The following is a 17775-nucleotide window of genomic DNA, read 5'->3' on the forward strand; positions in this document are numbered from 1 at the left end:
TTTTTTCCCCCTGAAGTCAAAACTTCCTACATAAATAAATAACCCTTACAAATAGCTCATGTGCATATATATGTAAATATATTTACACATACACACTGATGAAGACTGTTAAGAGCAACCTTTTCTTGTTTTATCAGGTTCCAAGTAACAACTCACCTGAGAAGCCACCTCTCTGTGCTAAAGATCAAGAGAAGGAAGGAGAGCCAACCAAAATCTCTGAGTACTTTTTCAGTGACATCTTCATGGAAGTGGATGATTCAGAATAGCAAAGGGTTTCATAAAAACCTAGGATCACAGAATATACTGCAACAAGAAAGGAGTATTTATTTTAAAAGTTACAATTTGTTCTGATATTCATTGTGCCACACTTAATGTCAGCCAGTAATAACAGTAGCAGATAAAATACCAGGAAAGTGATCTCTTTAATATTCAGGGAAAACTGAACATTCTCCGAAAGTGATGTAACAGATTCAGAGGAGAAGATGGAAAGCTAAGGCTGAAAAGCCTCATCTCCTGCTCCTCCTTTAACAAACTGGGTGTGATTAATAAAAAATGCCAAAACATGCTACTGGAACTGGGATGCAGGGTTGGACAAAGAAACCATAAACCAAACGTCTTGAACAAGCTCCTGTACCTATGTAAACTCCCTATAAACCATTATCACTGAGCCCAGCACAATAGCAACTCAAATCTCTGCCCCTCTGCTGTAAAAGCTACACGTTAGGCACAATGGATCTATCTCCAGATAAGAAAGTAAGCCCAGGGACCAGAAAGGTATTAAACCCTCAAAACAGCCTAGGGACCAGAGACAGGTGAAGGCCTCCATCCAGAGAGACATTATGAATTCAATCAACATGGCTACTGACTGCTTTATCTCAATGCAGAGTAAGTAGAACCAAAATGCAATCAGTACAGGTTTTTTTCACTTTCTCGAGCCACATGTTGGGCACTAAAAAAAATGTATTTGTCCTGGTTTAGGGCAAATTTGAGAGGAAATTTTCAAAGGGGTCCCTCTAGAAAGCGGATTCAAGCAGTCCCTCCCCCAATTGGTTTGGAAAGATTTTCTTGGAGAAAAGTGGAAAAAAAACCTATTAATTTAACAAGCAGAGTATTCACAAGCATAAAAAATGAACAATACTAAACAATAAAACCTGTTGCTGTTCTGAAGAGATGGCAAATTCAGAAAGTCCTGTCCTTGGAGTGGAACTCAGCTCACTCAGTCTGTTACCAGTTCCTCCTGTGCTGGAAAATGCTGCATCCTGGGCTTCAGTGGGCCACAGGTGTGAGGTGCCCATGTTTTTCTGGGTTGTCAGTCCAGAACAGGGATGATCAGTTCCCAAAAAAAAGAAAAGCCACAGTCCAGTGAACTTCTCTGCCTCAGCTAACTAAAACCTAACTAAAAACAAAGGAAAGCTCTCACCTGCCGTCTGTCTGTTCTGCAGACAACACAGTCTGTGAGAGAGAATGCAGAGGAGCATGTGCAGCTTCTGATAACAAACTCTGCACTTCTCTTCCCCTTCACTCTCAGAACCAGTCTTAAAGGTGCAAAACCTAATATCCAGCATAAACAGAACAGATGACTGGGGATACAAGCATCATGAAGTCACCCTAGGACATGTTAATTAGTGCTGTGAAGATGAAGTAGATTCTTTCTGAAGCAACCCAGGAACTTTGAAAATGCTGGCATAGTCTAAACCACTACAATGATGTCATAGCACCAGACTACTTACTGACTGCTGGCTTATGGTTTCACTTGTTTAGACACTGATAGTGAGTGCATAACTATCCTACAGAAAAATGCAATGAAATAATGTTTAATCTTGCAACAAGTATCCTTTTCCATTTTAATGCTAAAGCTTCTTAGTACTGACTATTCAAGTTCTTTACTTCTTTTTGTGAAGTATGTTATGTTAGAAGGAGGAATTAATCTTTTGGGTATAATGTAATATCTGAAGATCAGAATGCAAATACTGGAAGTGATGTAGTAAATACATACATATGTCAAGAACTTCAGGTGTTTTTATTTGAATCTCCAAATTACATATTTTTGTAAGAGTTTTTTAACCACATAATTTAAAAGACTGTAATGTGAAAAGCCCAGTAGGATTGGTTCCTTAAAAATTTGTTGAAAACTTAAGAACACAATTTACTAAAAGATAACACAAGGTTAATGTTTGCAACCTTTTTTATCACTTGGAGGAGGAGATTGATGTTTCCGAGTATAAATGCTAATTTTCTTCTAAAGTGGAAAACAAAGCTATAGATACAATTTCTTCTCCTTATTTTTACGTGTAGTTGTTTGTATATTTACTGACTTCCTCAGTTTCCATTGTGCAAAGTAGCACAAAGACATTGGATTTAAACCATGATTATATAATGTCACTTTTGAGGATTTGCTGCTTTGAAGCACTTGAATTAAAAGGGTTTTCTTATGTGCATGTCTGCTTGTACTGTAACTTGCCATAAAATTCTGATTTAGCTTTAGATTTTAGTTTACGTTTTTATTTACCTCATCAAGAAATTTGTCTGGGTGAGGTAATTAGGTTTATGCACTCTGAAAGTCAGGTGGTTGCTGAAAGAGTCAATATTTAGTCTGAAACTCCTGCTTGCACAAGCTTGAGTAGTCTTAAAATTTTTCCCATTACTTAATACTTGCAGGTACTTTTGCAAAGCAATTTATTATGAAGGTTAAACTGATGTTTAAATGGTATTGTTAATGCTCTCGAGAAACCTATAATCAGGTTTGGACTGGGTAATCTTTTACTGGCAGGTAAATAATACAAATATGTAGTTAATTTTGAAATAGTCTATGAAGTTTGAGAATGTTTTTCTTTTCAGAAGTTGTTGGCAAAGCTTCTGAAGGAACCTTTAAACTATTGTCAGAGAGGAGAAATACAGAAGAAAGCTACTGTTACTGCAAATTGGTATATTAGCTCTGCCAGTGAAATGTCACTAGCAGCAGTATTCCTTGAGGTGACGGAAAAGGGACTAGTGGTCCCAGTGTAGAGTAACTTACTTGAAAGCATCTGATCAACCCACTTCACCCCCCAAAAAACCTTCAAAAATACAACCACAGTTTCTATTCGGATGGTATCTTTTGCTTTGTCTAATCCATTTAACTTGAAATGTTTATCTAAATTTTGTTCTACTGTAAACATTATGAAAGAGATTCATGTATACATGTAACTCTATGTATTCTATATCTTGTAGATATTAAGTATGCAAGTGTTTACTTCCTGATATGTCTGGCATGTTTATATCAATTGCACTCATAGAGCCTAAAAATAGATTCTTGAGGAGTGGCTATGAAATAATTTCTGTGAGTACCTTTTGAGTGAGTTCTGAGGGGATAATAATTTATATTCAGTTCCATATATTTTAGCTTGCATTCATGTTATAAGGGGGAAAAAATCAACTACTTCATTACTAAGATTTATGGTGCCTTATCTGCATTGTTAATTGGGGCTATGCTTTCTTTTTCCTTGCAGCAAATAACATGCACTTTGATAGAGGAATTTTTTTTTTTAAGAACAAATTTAATTTGAATAGAAATAAAGAGAATTTTGTGTTTTGTTTTGTGTATGGAAGTTTTATAATGATGAAGGATGTAAGAAGATATCATTGAAATCTCAATACATATGTGTAGCATTTTTACAAAGATGTGGCATAAAACTGTTTTGCTTAGAGTTGTCTGACGCCTTGTATCATCACATACAAGCTTTCTGTGTCAAAGGAAGTAGTCCTATTCTGTATGTAAATTATGTGAATAAATTATTTTCTTTTACCTGTGTTGCTGTTTATTTAAGTTTCAGATGCAGTTTTCAAATACTTGAAGTCCACGAAGCTAATAAGTGTGAACTAAAGGAAAAGCTGAAGTTTGGGCTGCACCACTGGGGTGCATACAGACCTGCTGGTAACAGGCTGAGCATGGTTTAGTAGGGGCATTGTCGTTGTTCCCTAGTTTTGTTTTAGAATAGAGCTTGATTTACTTGGTATCAGACACCCTGCTGTTACCTTTCTCTAAAGATAAGGTAACCAAGATAAGGGCCTTGACTTAAAGTAAAACTGGAATACTGAAGAATAGCAAAGTTTTCACAGAAGGAAGAAACTCGGCCAAAGATGGTTTGGATTTTAAAGATTGTCCCTATTACTGTACGACAAGTTTCTAAGAAGGGCAAGGGCTTTCCTAGGCTGTGCGTGAAAACACAGTTTTCACGTGTGCGCGTCCCAACACAATTCTTCCAAAGGGCGTTCTACAGCACTAGCTTGTCCAGGGGCCCGGGCTGGAACTCCGCGGCCGGGCCGGCCCCGCTGTGCCCATTGGCTGCGCCGGGGGGAGTGGCGGCGGCGGCGGCCTGGGACGTCTGCCTCGGCTCGGCTTGCTCGGCTCGGCTTGCTCGGCTCGGCCCAGCCCGGCCATGCTGCTGGGTGCCCCGCGGCTCCCGGGCCGCTGCCTGCGGCTGCTGCGCCCGTTGCTTGCCCGCGGGTACCGCGGCGAGGCGGTGGCGGCCGTGGGGTCGCGCCCTGACGCAAGCTCCGCGCTTTACCAGGTAGGGCGGCGGGGGTCGCAGGCCCGGGCGGGCCGCGGCAATGCCGGGGAGGAGTCGGTGCGGCCGGGGCGTGAGGGACGTGGCGAGCACGTGTCCGCGCACGGTCCTGGTCCCGGCCCCGGTCCCGCCCTGCGGAGCGGCGGGGGCAGCGCCGCGCCCCGAGCGCCCAGGCCTGTCCGTTTCTGCGGGCCGAGCTTACAGATATTATGTGAAAAAGACGTGGGTTAGTGCAGTCGTCTGGCTCATGAATATTTTTGCCCTTTTAAATCAGGGTGCCAGCTCTTGCTGCGTTTCAGGCTGATCGATACCGTGCTAGTGAGGTGGAGGCAGGGTTTGTAGACAGTGGAAAATGGAGCCTGATGATTTCAAAGTTGCATGTTTTTGTGTTTACAAATTGATTCCCGAGTTGAAAACAGCTGGAATAGCTGTACAGAGCCATGGACTTGCATCCAAAAACATCTTTTGAGGAGGAGAGCTAGGTGTAATTCCAGTTGTCTTTACGAAGAGAGCAGTACTTCCATCTGATGTAAATACATTTATTTTTGATGGGGCATTATTAAGGCCATCATATTCAAAAATTGTGTTTACAGTTAGTCTGAGAAAAGCATGGTTTTAGGTATGAATCGAGGCTGATAGGAGGGCATGTGTTTGTTTTCATATTTGTTCATGTAATATACAAAACTGGTGTGAAGCAACGGCATGTATTCTTAATGAGATAGGTCCATTGGTTCTGTGTTTGGTTCTGTGCTTTGTTTTGCAGAAACTAAATTTGGGACAGAAATTAGGTGGCTGAAGCTTCTCTGTAATCTCAGAATTTGTCCATATGCATATATATACACATACACAGCTTGTGTATGTGAAATGTGTCTATATATGTGCACACATTCATATTTTGTGTACCAAAAAATTATAGTATTTTAATAAAGGTGTTCACTAATCTGAGCTGCCCCCAGATTTGCCCTTATGTCTGGGTTCCTTTCAACCTCAAAAGAAAAGCAAGGCTTGATAAAATAGCTAATAGTGTTAGTATTTGGTAGAAATAATTTATGGAACACTCTTAAGTGCAAGCACTGCTTTACAAACACAAAGAGGCACTTCACCACCTGAAAAAAAAGTAATACAAGGAATAACAGTGCAAACACAAGAAGACATTATGATAGGTGATGAGGGTCTTGCCTTCCTTGGCCGCTGTTTACCTTTCTGGCTGTGAATTCAACTAGACAGGCTCGCCTTGATGATGCAAACTGTCCCTTGAACCAGATAGGCAGAAATGTCATTTAAAGGTGAGTGACTCTAAATTCTGGAAAATGAAAGTCTCTTTGAAGATTCCAGGCACTAGCTCTTACATACACTGTGGTAATGTAGCAATAATTCATGTAGCTTGTGCAGTAACTGTTGGATTCGTGTTTAGAGTTTGCCTCTTAATTTTGCATTGAAATTTGTAGAAATCCTCATATTAACAGCAGAATTTCACCCAATGTGCTGGTGCAAGGACCACTTTCCAGAAAGAACTTGATGCCAGTTCACTGACCTTTTTTTCATTATTTAATGACAATAATGAAGAGACCACAAATACATGGTAAAACTAGCATGTTTATTTCTGAGAGTAGTCTTTTCTGTGTGTATTCAGAATTCTTTTAAAACATCCTTATTTCTCTTTGGTAAAGTATAACAGTGTTCTATTCTGGTTTAAGGCATGAAAGATCGTGATAGAAGTTGAATGAGTTTAAGCAACCCAGATGGTTTTGTGCAGTATTTTTTACAGTTTATCTAAAAAGTTCTTTCACAGTTTTCATGTAGAGTAGCTAAACTAGCTACAGTGAGTCAAAATCTAATGAAAAAGTCTATGACTGTGATTACTGTTACTCTGTTAACATCCTCTGCCATTTTACCTGCTTTTTTGGTTTTTTCCTATGTTAAAGGTGAGTTTCTAAGCACAGTATTGTGTGCAAAAGGTGAATGTGTTTAGAGGAAAAAGACTGACTGAACTAGGAGAAAGAGGAAAAATTTTTGGTGTGTAAAGGTGCAAAATGACCCAGGTGGACAAGCTGAACACTGATGTAAAGTAATGCTGGGTATTGTGACAACTCCAGACTTTAAAAGTGTGGAATTACAAGATACATTTTTACCTTTCAAGAGAGTCTATTTAATTTATTTGTGGCAATTACAAAGGCAGAAAAATAATGTTGTTTTGAAAGTCACTCTACAGCCAAAGCACTTCAAATGTGAGCTGAATCTGTTCATGTTTTTATTTTATTTCTGCTTTGTTTCTTTACCTTTCACTGCCTAAGTGAACAAACTCAACTGCAACATTTGCAGCATCTTCCTAAGGGAAACCTTAAGTCTGCGTGTTCAAGTATATATGAGAGTTATAGAGAGTTAACATGGAGTTACCAGCTGTTTTTTTTTTTTTTTTCTGTCAAAGTAGGCTCAAACATCATATAAATGAGAATTAGACAAGGCAATCAGATCTTTTTGTGCAGCATGTTCTTTTATTGCAGTTGCACTTTTCAAAAAGGTAGTAAAGTTCTTAATGTGTTGGCAAAAAAACCCCAACAAATTAAGCTTGACTAATACCTTTAAATTCCTAAGAAACTGTAAAAAAATCCCAACTTGCTGTAATGTGCTCATGGAGTTTTGGATAATTTGAATGAAAATTCAAATTAATCAAAGTGAGCTCAGTACTGATTCACTCATATTCAGATTATGAATCTTTATTTTTCTAGAAGTATAATAGCAAGAACACCAGCTTAAAAAAAAAAAAAAACAAACACAACCAAACAAAACCAAAACAAAACCAACTTTTTTTTTTTAATCTTCTTTTTCAACCAAGACAAAAAGAATCTAAAAAGTCATTCATCCTTTGGTACAAGTAATAAGGACACTTAATTCAAATCTGTGGTTTTTACAAAATTAGATTCAAAATGCAAACAAACCTATGCCAAAGATAAACAAAATCTAAGAAACAGCACTTCAATTCCATAGTAAGTAGTTTATTTTAGTTTATTAATTTCAGAACTAGTCTTTTCCTATCCTAACACAATAAGATTTTTTTGTAAATTTTGATTAAATGCTTTGGGATGCTTGAGAGAGGCCAGTACTAGGGTAGAAATGTTACTACTTTAAAGACAATACAGAGACAGTATTTAGTAAGGTAAAATTAGATTTGGAAGAAAAATTACTCTTGTACTTCTTATGTTTGTTTATTAAAAATTTAAATATAGTCACCCTCGGTTGAATTTCAAATTCTGTTTTGCTCCCCACTTAGGAGAACTATGAACGAATGAAGGCCCTGGTAACTGAGCTACAAGAACAAGCAGAAAAAATCAGGTTAGGTAAGTATGAAAGTCTAGATTTTAGAATAATAACCTGGCGCTTGGGCTTGTTGAACCTCAAAGAGTTGGCCTTGCCTATTGATCCAGCCTTCCCAGATCCCTCTGCAGAGCCTTCCTGCCCTGCAGCAGGTCAACACTCCCATCCAACCTGGTGTCATCTGGGAAATTACTGAGGATTCACTCAATCCTCTGTCCACATTGTTGTTAAACTTATTAAAAGAGGACTGGACCCCAAACCTAGCCCTGGGGAACCCCACTAGTTACATGATCTGGATATAACTCCAGCCAGAGACAGGGCCCAGCTGTCCAGACAGGGCCTTTTACCAGCCAAGAGTGCACCAATCCAAGCCATGAACAGCCAGTTTCTGCAGGAGAAAGCTGTGGCAAATGGTGTCAAAGGCTTTGCCAAAGTTCACAGAGACAACATCCACTGCCTTTCCCTCATCCACTAAGTGGGTCATCCTGTTACAGAAGGAGATCAGGTTGGTCAACCAGGGCCTGCCTTCCCTAAACCTTTGCTGGCTGGGCCTGATCCCCCGGTTGTCCTGTATGTGCTGCATAATGGCCCTCAACATGATCTGCTCCATGTCCTCCCCTGGCACCACTGCCAGACTGACAGGCCTGCAGTTCCCTGGATTGTCTCTCCAGCCCTTCCTGGCAGTGGGTATCTAGACTAACTTCTGGTCACCTGGGACCTCCCTTTTCAGTCATGCCTGCTGCTAAATATTGGAAAGTACCTCTGTGAGCTCTTCCACCAGCTCCCTCAGTACCCTTGGGTGGATCACATTTGCCCCCATAAACTTGTGTGTGTTTAAGTAGTGTCTCAGGTCACTAGCCAGTTCCCCTTGGATTAAGGGAGCTTCAGTTTGCTCCCTGTCCCTGTCTTCCAACTCAGTGGGCTGATATCCTGTTAAAGACTGAATCAAAGCAGGTATTAAGTACCTCTGCCTTTTCCTCATCCTCTGTCACTATAATTCCCCATGCATCCAATAAAGGATGGGGATTCTCCAATGTCCTCCTTTTATTGGTTGATCTTTTCCAAGTTTCTAGCTGTAGTTGAGCTGGCAAGGAGAAAGCAGGTCGGTAGTAGTTTAAAAGATCGAAATCTGTGTTTCTTCTTTTTGACTTGTAAGGCTGCCTGAATGAATTGCAGTTGACTGTAATTATTGGAAACAATAAAATGAAAACATTTAATAAATGCGTAATTATGCTGCTAGAGGCTGAGCATGTAGCTTTAATTGTGCCCTATCATTATACTGGTTTTGTCATTTTATACACTGTTTCTTATATAACGCAATTTCTTTTACAACTTTGGAATGGAGCACAGTTAAGATTTTGTGCTCAATGCTTTTTCTTTCTTGCTGTGAAACAGGGATCCAGAGTTTCCTGAGGAGATATTAAAACCCATCGGCTGCCTCTGTCTTTTATGGGTGTAGAGACTGTTCAGCAATTAATGAACTAATGATGTATGCCTCATAAATTAATGGTTATGACCTTCTTCCTTGCTGCTTGTTTGCCTGTTACACCGTGACAGGACAAGTCCATACTGTTCATCTTTCCTTCATTTGAGCAACCTCTACCAGAATGTTAATACACAGTTTTGAGTGACATTGATTGAAATTGCTTTACATATCATTTAAGTATATAAGAAAAATTAGGTACCTATGTTGAATGCTTCTGAAGGATATGTGCAGCATCTTTAGATTTCACTGTAAAAGCTGTCAGAGGATGAATTCTTGTTTGAGGTCTTTGCAATGAATGCTTCATTTGTTAGCTGTTATTCAGTGTATAGGGTTTTTCTGAACCCATATCCCACTCTACTGAGTAATCCCCAGCTGTGCAACAGGAAGTGGTCCCTGCCCCTTTACCACAGGTGGTTTTCTGACAGGAAGCACAAGAAGCAGGTGAGATACCTTTAATCTCCATGACTGATCATAGGACATCAGCAGTTACAGTGGTGTAGGTATTGTTGTAAAGAAGAAATTAAGAAGAGGTTTCAACTTAAATGCTTCCAAGTGTGTTTCATTGTTAAGTACACTACTTCTCAGAATGGAGGTTAGTGCAGGGTAGAGTGTCTTGGTGTTGGAAGAGGAATGTTCAATAGAATGGCTACTGGGCCTGGGAAGCAAGCCTGTGTGATGCGCAGAGATGACAAAAGTCTCAGGATGAAAATTATTTTTGCAGCGTCACACAGTATAAATGAAAGACTTCAGAGGTCAGAGATAGTGTAGTTATGATGTAGTGAGATGTTGAGAACATGGATGAGAGTAGTATCTCTGTGGGTGGATATGAGAGGTTGTTTTTTAACAAACTTGTACAGAAAGAATTTACAAGATTTAGGCTTAGGCTGGATATATAGATCTTATGAACTGTCTGAACTGAAAATAAATTGTGGGCTTTCTGGCATGCCTGACAGGTAGGAAATTATGTGTGTAGTGATCAAGGAAGGAGGTGGGGAAAAGGACTTCAAGGGAGGCTTAGAATCTCTGTTTCAGTTATGTCTAGCTGACAGAGAAATCCTGGAGTCTCAGGAGAATGTTAGCAAAACATAACGTCTTTATTTTGGACAGGGAGACAATTTTAGAGTGATGAGGCAGATCAGTGATCTGTCTACACTGAGAGACAATGTTTATAAGTTGTTCTTACAAAGAGGCTGAGGTGTGTCAACAAATCTTGAAGTATTGAATGACACAAAGCTCTAGAGAGCAAAAGATTTAGGATGACCTCTAGTGAAGAGCTGAAATGAAACAAATATAAACTTGATATTAAATGCTGTATGTCTGAATTCTGCCTACAGTTTTGGCATGGTCTAAGGAAATTAATCTAGATGGTGCTGGGTCATTCAAGATTGCATTCAGTGTAGCTATTATGAATGAGTTCTAGGGATTAGTATTTCCTGTAGTTCTACTGATGTGCTTTCTACATATTTTTGTTTTCTGCCCTTGTGTTTATTGCCAAGCAGTGGGGGAAAGTTTCAGACAACTATGTTTATTAAAATCTTTGCCTCAAGACTAACTGTAAAAAATGAGGTGGAAATAAAATAGGTTCTAAAAAAACAAGCCTTTTTATCAATACCTTAAATCTGTTTGAAGTAGAAACTATTATTTATTATTAAGGTTCATACTTCAAAAACTGGAACTCATCAGCATTTCCATTCAAAGTTTTAATATAACTGACAATTTATCTTATCTGCGTCCATAGAAAATGTGACAGTTTACTGTTGTATCATAGGAGGTGGAGAAAAAGCTCGTAAGCTTCATACATCAAGAGGAAAGCTGTTACCCAGAGAAAGAATTGACAAGCTTATTGATCCTGGGTAGGTACTTCCCTTTTCTTTTCTTAAACATTTCAGGTTGTCTCTTGCAGGTAAATATTGCAACAGGCTTCTTTCCTCTTTAGCTTCCATAAACACTAACATGATGAACACTAAATAACATTATTGAAATTTTACAGAAATGTTCTTTGAAATACTGATCTCCTTTAAAAAAATCTTTTAAAATTTAACCTTTTAAGTAAGATTCAATGGCAGGTTGAACTAGTAATATTTTACCATTTTACTTCATTTGTTATTATTCAGGTCTCCATTTTTGGAGTTCTCCCAGTTTGCTGGTTTCCAGTTGTATGATAATGAAGAGGTACCTGCAGGAGGCATTATCACAGGCATTGGACGAGTATCTGGGTGAGAGATTCCAGTCATCTACATTACTTATGATATGAAAAGGAAGAAGGTATCATTTTATTCAATTTCCAGTATTAAGCTGTTAGTGTTTTTAATGTTTTGTTTCAGACACTCAAAAAATCAACAAAATCAGTATCTCAATTTGTTTGGCCATAGCTAAAAGGAAGTGAGGTATTTTATTTTGTTTTTTGTTTGTTGGGGATTTTTAGTTAGTGTATCCCACTAACTAAACAAAACATACATGGAGTTTCAGATGTCCAGTGAAGGAAAGAGATTAGTGCATTTGGAAAGCTACTTTAAAAAAATAGCATGGTATTTTAGCCTAAAAATTAGTTTTGTTTACTCAAAGTACCTCCAAGACTGTTCTTGAAGTTAATTATGGTGCTATGCAGGATTATTTTACTCCCTAAAATAATGGAACAGGATATTATAGTGCTGAGGCTGCTGTTACAATGTGCCCTTGAGTGAAGGCGGGTGAGAAGAGCTCTCTTAGAGCATCAAAGCTTCAAGAGTCCTCGACATGTTGCATTTCTTAACTGCATACATATTTACTCATTAGAAATACTATTCTCTCTCATAAACTTTTTTTATTTTTAGGACGGAATGCTTGATTGTTGCTAATGATGCAACTGTCAAAGGTGGTACCTATTATCCCATCACTGTTAAAAAACATCTACGTGCTCAAGAAATTGCAATGCAAAATCATCTCCCTTGCCTTTATTTGGGTAAGTCCCATTGCAGAAATAGCCAAGGTCCAGTGTTAAGGGCAGATGTGGCTGCTGATGTGTCTGCAGATGTGTCTGCAGATCTGACTAACCAGCAGTGTGTTTAAAGCACACCTATTCAAATGTATTTTCATCCATACTTTATTATCTTTACAGAGGGTTGGAACATCTTAACAGGAGGATGTGTACACTCCTGCTGTAGGGCTGGGCTCATAAAATACGGATGCAGCTGTTAACACTGTATCACTTCTTTCTGTCATGGATAAGCAACATTTCCTGTAGACTCATCCAGTCAATTCAAATTACATCCTCCACCAGAACGTACTTTTTCTTAAACTGTATCTATATGAGAAAACATCCCAAGGAAATAAAAATAATAAGAGTGACAAAAGTGACAAAATTGTCAAAAATATTTTGGATTAATAAATTTTTAGGATTTGGGATTAATTTTTTGAAGCAGATATTTAATTGTATTTTATTTTACATTTTGAGTTTAGCCTATTAGATCAGTATTTAGCCAGATTTCCATGTAAGTTTTACTTACATAAGCTTTTATTATAAAAGATGAACAAAGTGACAAGTATCTGTAATGTATTACTGGTAGTGTTTTCTTATATGGTTTTATACAAATACAAGAGGTTTCTGTCTTCCCTTCAGCCTGAATTCCCAGTCTAATGACTTCTGAAGCTATTAGCCAGTTTCAGTCAGCTTAAACAGAGAGTTATAAGAAAGTGTGTATTCCTGTGGGTTTATGTCAGCATCAGAGGAGAAAGACCTTCTACTCCATTTTAAAAAATAGGGCAGGTTATTCCTTGTCTTTTCAGCTTAGTTTAGTGACTTAAATATCAGCTGTTTGCCAGTCTGGATGCTTGCACTAGTTAAATAGTCAACATAAATACAAGTTCTGGCCAGCCCAAATGTTTGAAGTTTCTTGCCCTGCTGATAAGTCAAACATGTGAAAAAGACCAATAGAAGGATTAGGAGAAGTGTGAACTTGAAACTGTTGGTTTCAGGGACTATGTGGGTGTAGATTTTGTGGGATTGCTATAGAAATGAGTCCTGAAGGGAAGAGGAGGACTAAATTTGATTTTAGTTTTTAAAAAGACAGAAGAAACTTAGCTTTGCTGTTTGCGAAACAGCTCTTACCATTTTTTTCATCTGAGTTACCAGCAAATTCTGTCTGTTCAGAGAAGTCTTTTTAGTATCAGTGAGCAACTGTGGGTGATTCTACTCTTTTAAGATCTTATGGAATGAGGAACTGTGGGACACAGCTATGCCTTTGAAAGAAAAGTTTAGGGGTTTTAGTCCATCTTGAGAGGTATAGTCCTTGAATGAACAATGTCATTCATATCTGGTGAGTTACTTTAGCCTTGCAGTTTCTGTACCTGGACTTATTCCAGTTGATTTGAGCAATGTGATAAGAGTGAGTGCTTTGTAGTCAGTCAGCATTGTGCTGCTTGTGTAATTTTCATGTTGTTTGAACTGCCTTTTCCACCAGTGGTAACAGCTGCCTTGGTGGTAATTCTCATGTGGACACCTGGTGCCATTTGTCACTGAGTCAGTCACTGGTGTGGACATTTTGTTCTGGCTGCAGTCATGTAGGATGAGAGTATGCATACAGACTGGTGGTTGTACATAAAAATTAATTACCAGGATCCAGAGTTCTCAGAGATGCTTTATCTCCCTGTGCATTTCTTCATAGTCTTCTGTCCTTCTTTGGATACCTCTCATGACAGGTTGTAATTTCATTATTGGGAGCAGAGAGGTAGCTGCTGTTGGTGAGCAGGAGGGTGTATCCTGAGGCAAGAGCACATAATAAATGAATCATCCTAAAGATAGTTTAATGTCTTCGTTGTGAAGTTTAATCAAGCTATGAAAGAACAGAGGCAGCACCTTTTGAGCTCAGTGGTGATTAGCTCTGCCCTTTTCTGGAGCTTGTGACAGAATTGCAATAGAATAGTTGAGTTAAAATTATACATTAATAGTGTTATTAGTTTGCAGCAAGATGAGTTTAAAAGTTTGTTTAAGGAGGTATGGTTGCATCTGTAAGCGTGTCTGAGTTTATTTTCCATGAAAATTATCGGGATGGATGTTATTTTTTGAGAGGGGTGTTTACTGTTTTTTCTTCTTTATTTTTCCAAAAAGAATGTGCTATTATACCTACATTCATGGAAATATATACAGTATTAGTGATAGTAACTGCTGTATAGTTTAGGTAACATGCAGATACTTTACCAACAAGTATGTAAAGCTGTTCAAAACATGCTAATATAATTTGATTCATTCTAGTTGATTCAGGAGGAGCAAATTTACCACGGCAAGCAGAAGTATTTCCAGATCGAGATCATTTTGGCCGTATTTTCTATAATCAAGCAGTCATGTCCTCACAAGGGATTCCACAGGTAATTTGCTTTTATCTAAGCATTAATGTACTAAATAGTTTTTATGCCTGCTGCCATTACCTCTTTCCAAGGCTTGTGCCCATGTTTTGTTTCTGATTGCATTGTGTTGTGCTAACCTGATGGCCCAGTCTGGGGCTTGGAAGCACTGTAAATACAGTAACTGTCCACAATAATTCATTATAGTTTTGAAGAAACTGTCTACTTTCTTAGTCATAGTGTTAATGATTTGACCTACCTGCTCCTGTCTGGGAATAGGAGAGAAATGGACTTGAGAATGGTATGTGGGGCCATTTGAGAAAGCCCTAGAAAATCTCTTGGAACAGTTCTGCATCAGCACTGCAAAGGTGAGGACCCCTTTGGGGATGGCTAATAAATGAGACATATTTTCCACTAACAGGGTGTGTGTATATATATAAATACATTTTATACCGTCATGTGATTTATGCTGAAGCGGCCCTAATAATAAGGTTATTTTCTAATGCGTTAATGATGCACAGAATTACTGTTAGTCACAGTTCCTGGATTTAGAAGTGCTTTTGTGTCATAGTTCACTCAGTAATACATAGGGATCAGTTTTTTGATGGAGGTGGTGTGCTAGGGAAGGAAAACTACATATTTTGCAGAATCTATTACTCACAAAGAATGTAAAATACTTGAGGATTGCTGATGGGCAGCTATGGCTGCAGTGACAGTGAAGGGCAGGATGTATGCAAATAAAGGAGCACTACAGAAGAGCAAACAACTGGGTAAATTCACAGCCTACAGAATTGCTATCTACTTAAGTCACTCCCTATCTCTTTGTATGGTTTTGTAGCCCTCTCTTATACTGGCCTTATACTCCCTTTTGCAGACCAAAAAATTCAAGCTTTCTTAGCTGCTCTTCCTGCAGTGTTCCACACCTTTAAAGGTCCTAGTTCATCTTCTTTTCCCGATCTTACTGTATCTTTTTAAGCATGAAGGAGACAGACTGCACCAAAAGTCCTTAGAAAAAGTCAAAAAAGCAAATTGTATGGAACTTCTTAGAACTACCAGTTCTGAACACCAGTTCTCAGAACTAGTCTTTTTTTAATTTGACCGGAAGGGAGAGCAGACAGCTTCCTCATTTAGCACTGCGGCACAGCAAAATTCATTTGAACTGAAGAACTCTCACTTTACCAAGGGAAAGTATATACAACCTTCTAACAAAACAATATATCAATAGAAGAAATAAAGACATTGTTTGGAACCGGAATTCTTTATGGGCATCTGCAAGTGGTCAGAGCAAAAAGAAGTTATGGTTATAAATCCAGGTTCTCTTTTAGACCTGTGATCTATACAATCCTGACGGATTAATCTATAGCTAATTACAGTAAGAGCTGAGGAATGCAGAACATTAAAAATTATTGAACCTCTGTTTTCTATACAGTGAGAACAGCAAAATCTGTTCTGAGTGAGAAACAGGTCACACATACTGTGGAACTTGTGATGACAATATTTATTTTCAAGAAAAAGCTCTACCACACTTTGAAACCCTGAAAAAGATGGTCATTATCCTGGCAAAGGGCTGGGATACAGTTTAATTTGTGGGTGCCTGCAGTGAGACCTGAGGTTCTCGCAAGTTAAGAATAACAGCAATTTCACTCTGTGTTGTCTGAGACTGGGCTGTCACACAACCAGAGCCCATGGCAGTGCTATGACACAAATCCCACCATAATACCATTATCCAGTGTTCTTTTTCAGAAGGAATAAAACCCTTGAGAGACAATTGTTACTGGATTCTGCTGCCCTGAGGCTCAGGGGGACACTATTCCAGCCACTCACAAACGAGACTTGGGCAACCCAAGACTCAACCTTGGGCAGTGTTGTTTTTTTTTGTTTTTCTGGGGGAAGGAATTAGTAGAAGCCAGTACTTCAGAGGTGAAGCAGATGCACCAGTCAAGGATACTGTATTCAGTCTGACTCCTTACATGACAGATACTGGCTCCACAGGATTTCTGAGGAAACTGCCTTGTTACCTTGATACCTTTTTGGCACATTTTGGAAGCAAGTAAGAGTTCAAATCTTCAACCATATTTTACTCTTCCAAAGAATCCTGAAGTCCATCGCCTCTATAAAAATCCAAGACTGAAGATTCCAACATTGCACTAAAGCTCTTTAGGAAATATGACATAATTTACCTTCTGCAGTTCTTTCCTACAGTAGGAGTAGACCAATTGTAGTGATTAGGTAGGTCTCTAGAGAAAAGCAGTGTTTAGCTAGAACAAAAATACTTAAGAGAAAAATACAGTTTGTAATCATATAAGACTCCCTGGTAGACCTAGATTGGTCCTAGTGTTTTTGTGGAACAGCAAATGCCAAAGGAGTGATGTTTTGCTGAATTATCTTTTTTGGAGAAATTTCGGAAAACCTTATTTTTCCCAGAGACTTCAGTCATGATCTGCTTTGGGAGTAATAATTTTCAGATGTTATGTCAAAGATAGATGTGTATACCCAGCTTGCAAGGCTGAAATTACTGATGTTGGACAGGACCTTTCTAGAAATGCTTGACCCTACAGTCATACTCTTGTTTCCAGCATATCTTGAAATTTTATGTGCTTGTAAAGCTGCATTAAAAGCTTGAATTTGTTTTTCTTTCAATTACCATATGGTGTCGTATTAGGAGTAATTGTATTCATATATAATAAGAACTAAATATAAGAAAGATTTGTCTTTTATTAAAACACATTTCTGTTTGTTATGACACTGATGAAAGTTTAATTTTCCACGTATGACACTGATGAATGTTTATATGTCTTTAAATATTTATGGAAGACTGAGAAAAATGTTTTACTGAAGAACTTCCTTTATTTAAAAGGATGTGATAAGGGTGCATTTTGTTTGGGAGATGTATCTGCTTTGTTTTATTTCAAAGAGGCACTGTTAACGTTTGTAAATCTATTATTAGTCCTGTGCTAACAGATTGTGGTAGCTAGAACCATCTTCCCTGTCTGAGAACATGATTCTTTAGAAAATGGGATTAGGAAATTATGCTCTCTCTGATGCCCACTCTGGTCAATTCTTCTGAGAGGGGAGTCCGGATATTATTAGTTTGCTACCTGATAATCT

General features: G+C 38.5%; 2 protein-coding genes across 4 annotated transcripts in view; both read left to right on the top strand.

The window, feature by feature from the left end:
* The window catches only part of BDP1 (B double prime 1, subunit of RNA polymerase III transcription initiation factor IIIB), a 52857-nt gene extending 49073 nt beyond the window's left edge, over positions 1-3784 (top strand). For both annotated transcript variants that reach the window (XM_036403118.2, XM_054517898.1), the window contains exon 42: positions 138-3784. In XM_036403118.2, coding sequence (XP_036259011.1) covers positions 138-266 — 129 coding nt within the window. In that variant the 3' untranslated portion in view covers positions 267-3784. The remainder of the gene's footprint in view (positions 1-137) is intronic.
* A 598-nt stretch (positions 3785-4382) lies between these two features.
* The window catches only part of MCCC2 (methylcrotonyl-CoA carboxylase subunit 2), a 37587-nt gene continuing 24194 nt past the window's right edge, over positions 4383-17775 (top strand). Inside the window, exons 1-6 of one of the 2 annotated variants that reach the window (XM_054517936.1) lie at positions 4383-4550; positions 7819-7885; positions 11087-11201; positions 11463-11564; positions 12162-12289; positions 14579-14691. In XM_054517936.1, the coding sequence (XP_054373911.1) occupies positions 4419-4550; positions 7819-7885; positions 11087-11201; positions 11463-11564; positions 12162-12289; positions 14579-14691 (657 nt within the window). In that variant the 5' untranslated portion in view covers positions 4383-4418. The remainder of the gene's footprint in view (positions 4551-7818; positions 7886-11086; positions 11202-11462; positions 11565-12161; positions 12290-14578; positions 14692-17775) is intronic. The other variant, XM_036403420.2, reaches the window with a different exon arrangement.

The sequence above is a fragment of the Molothrus ater genome, chromosome Z, assembly GCF_012460135.2.
Source record: "Molothrus ater isolate BHLD 08-10-18 breed brown headed cowbird chromosome Z, BPBGC_Mater_1.1, whole genome shotgun sequence".
Classification (NCBI taxonomy): Eukaryota; Metazoa; Chordata; class Aves; order Passeriformes; family Icteridae; genus Molothrus; species Molothrus ater.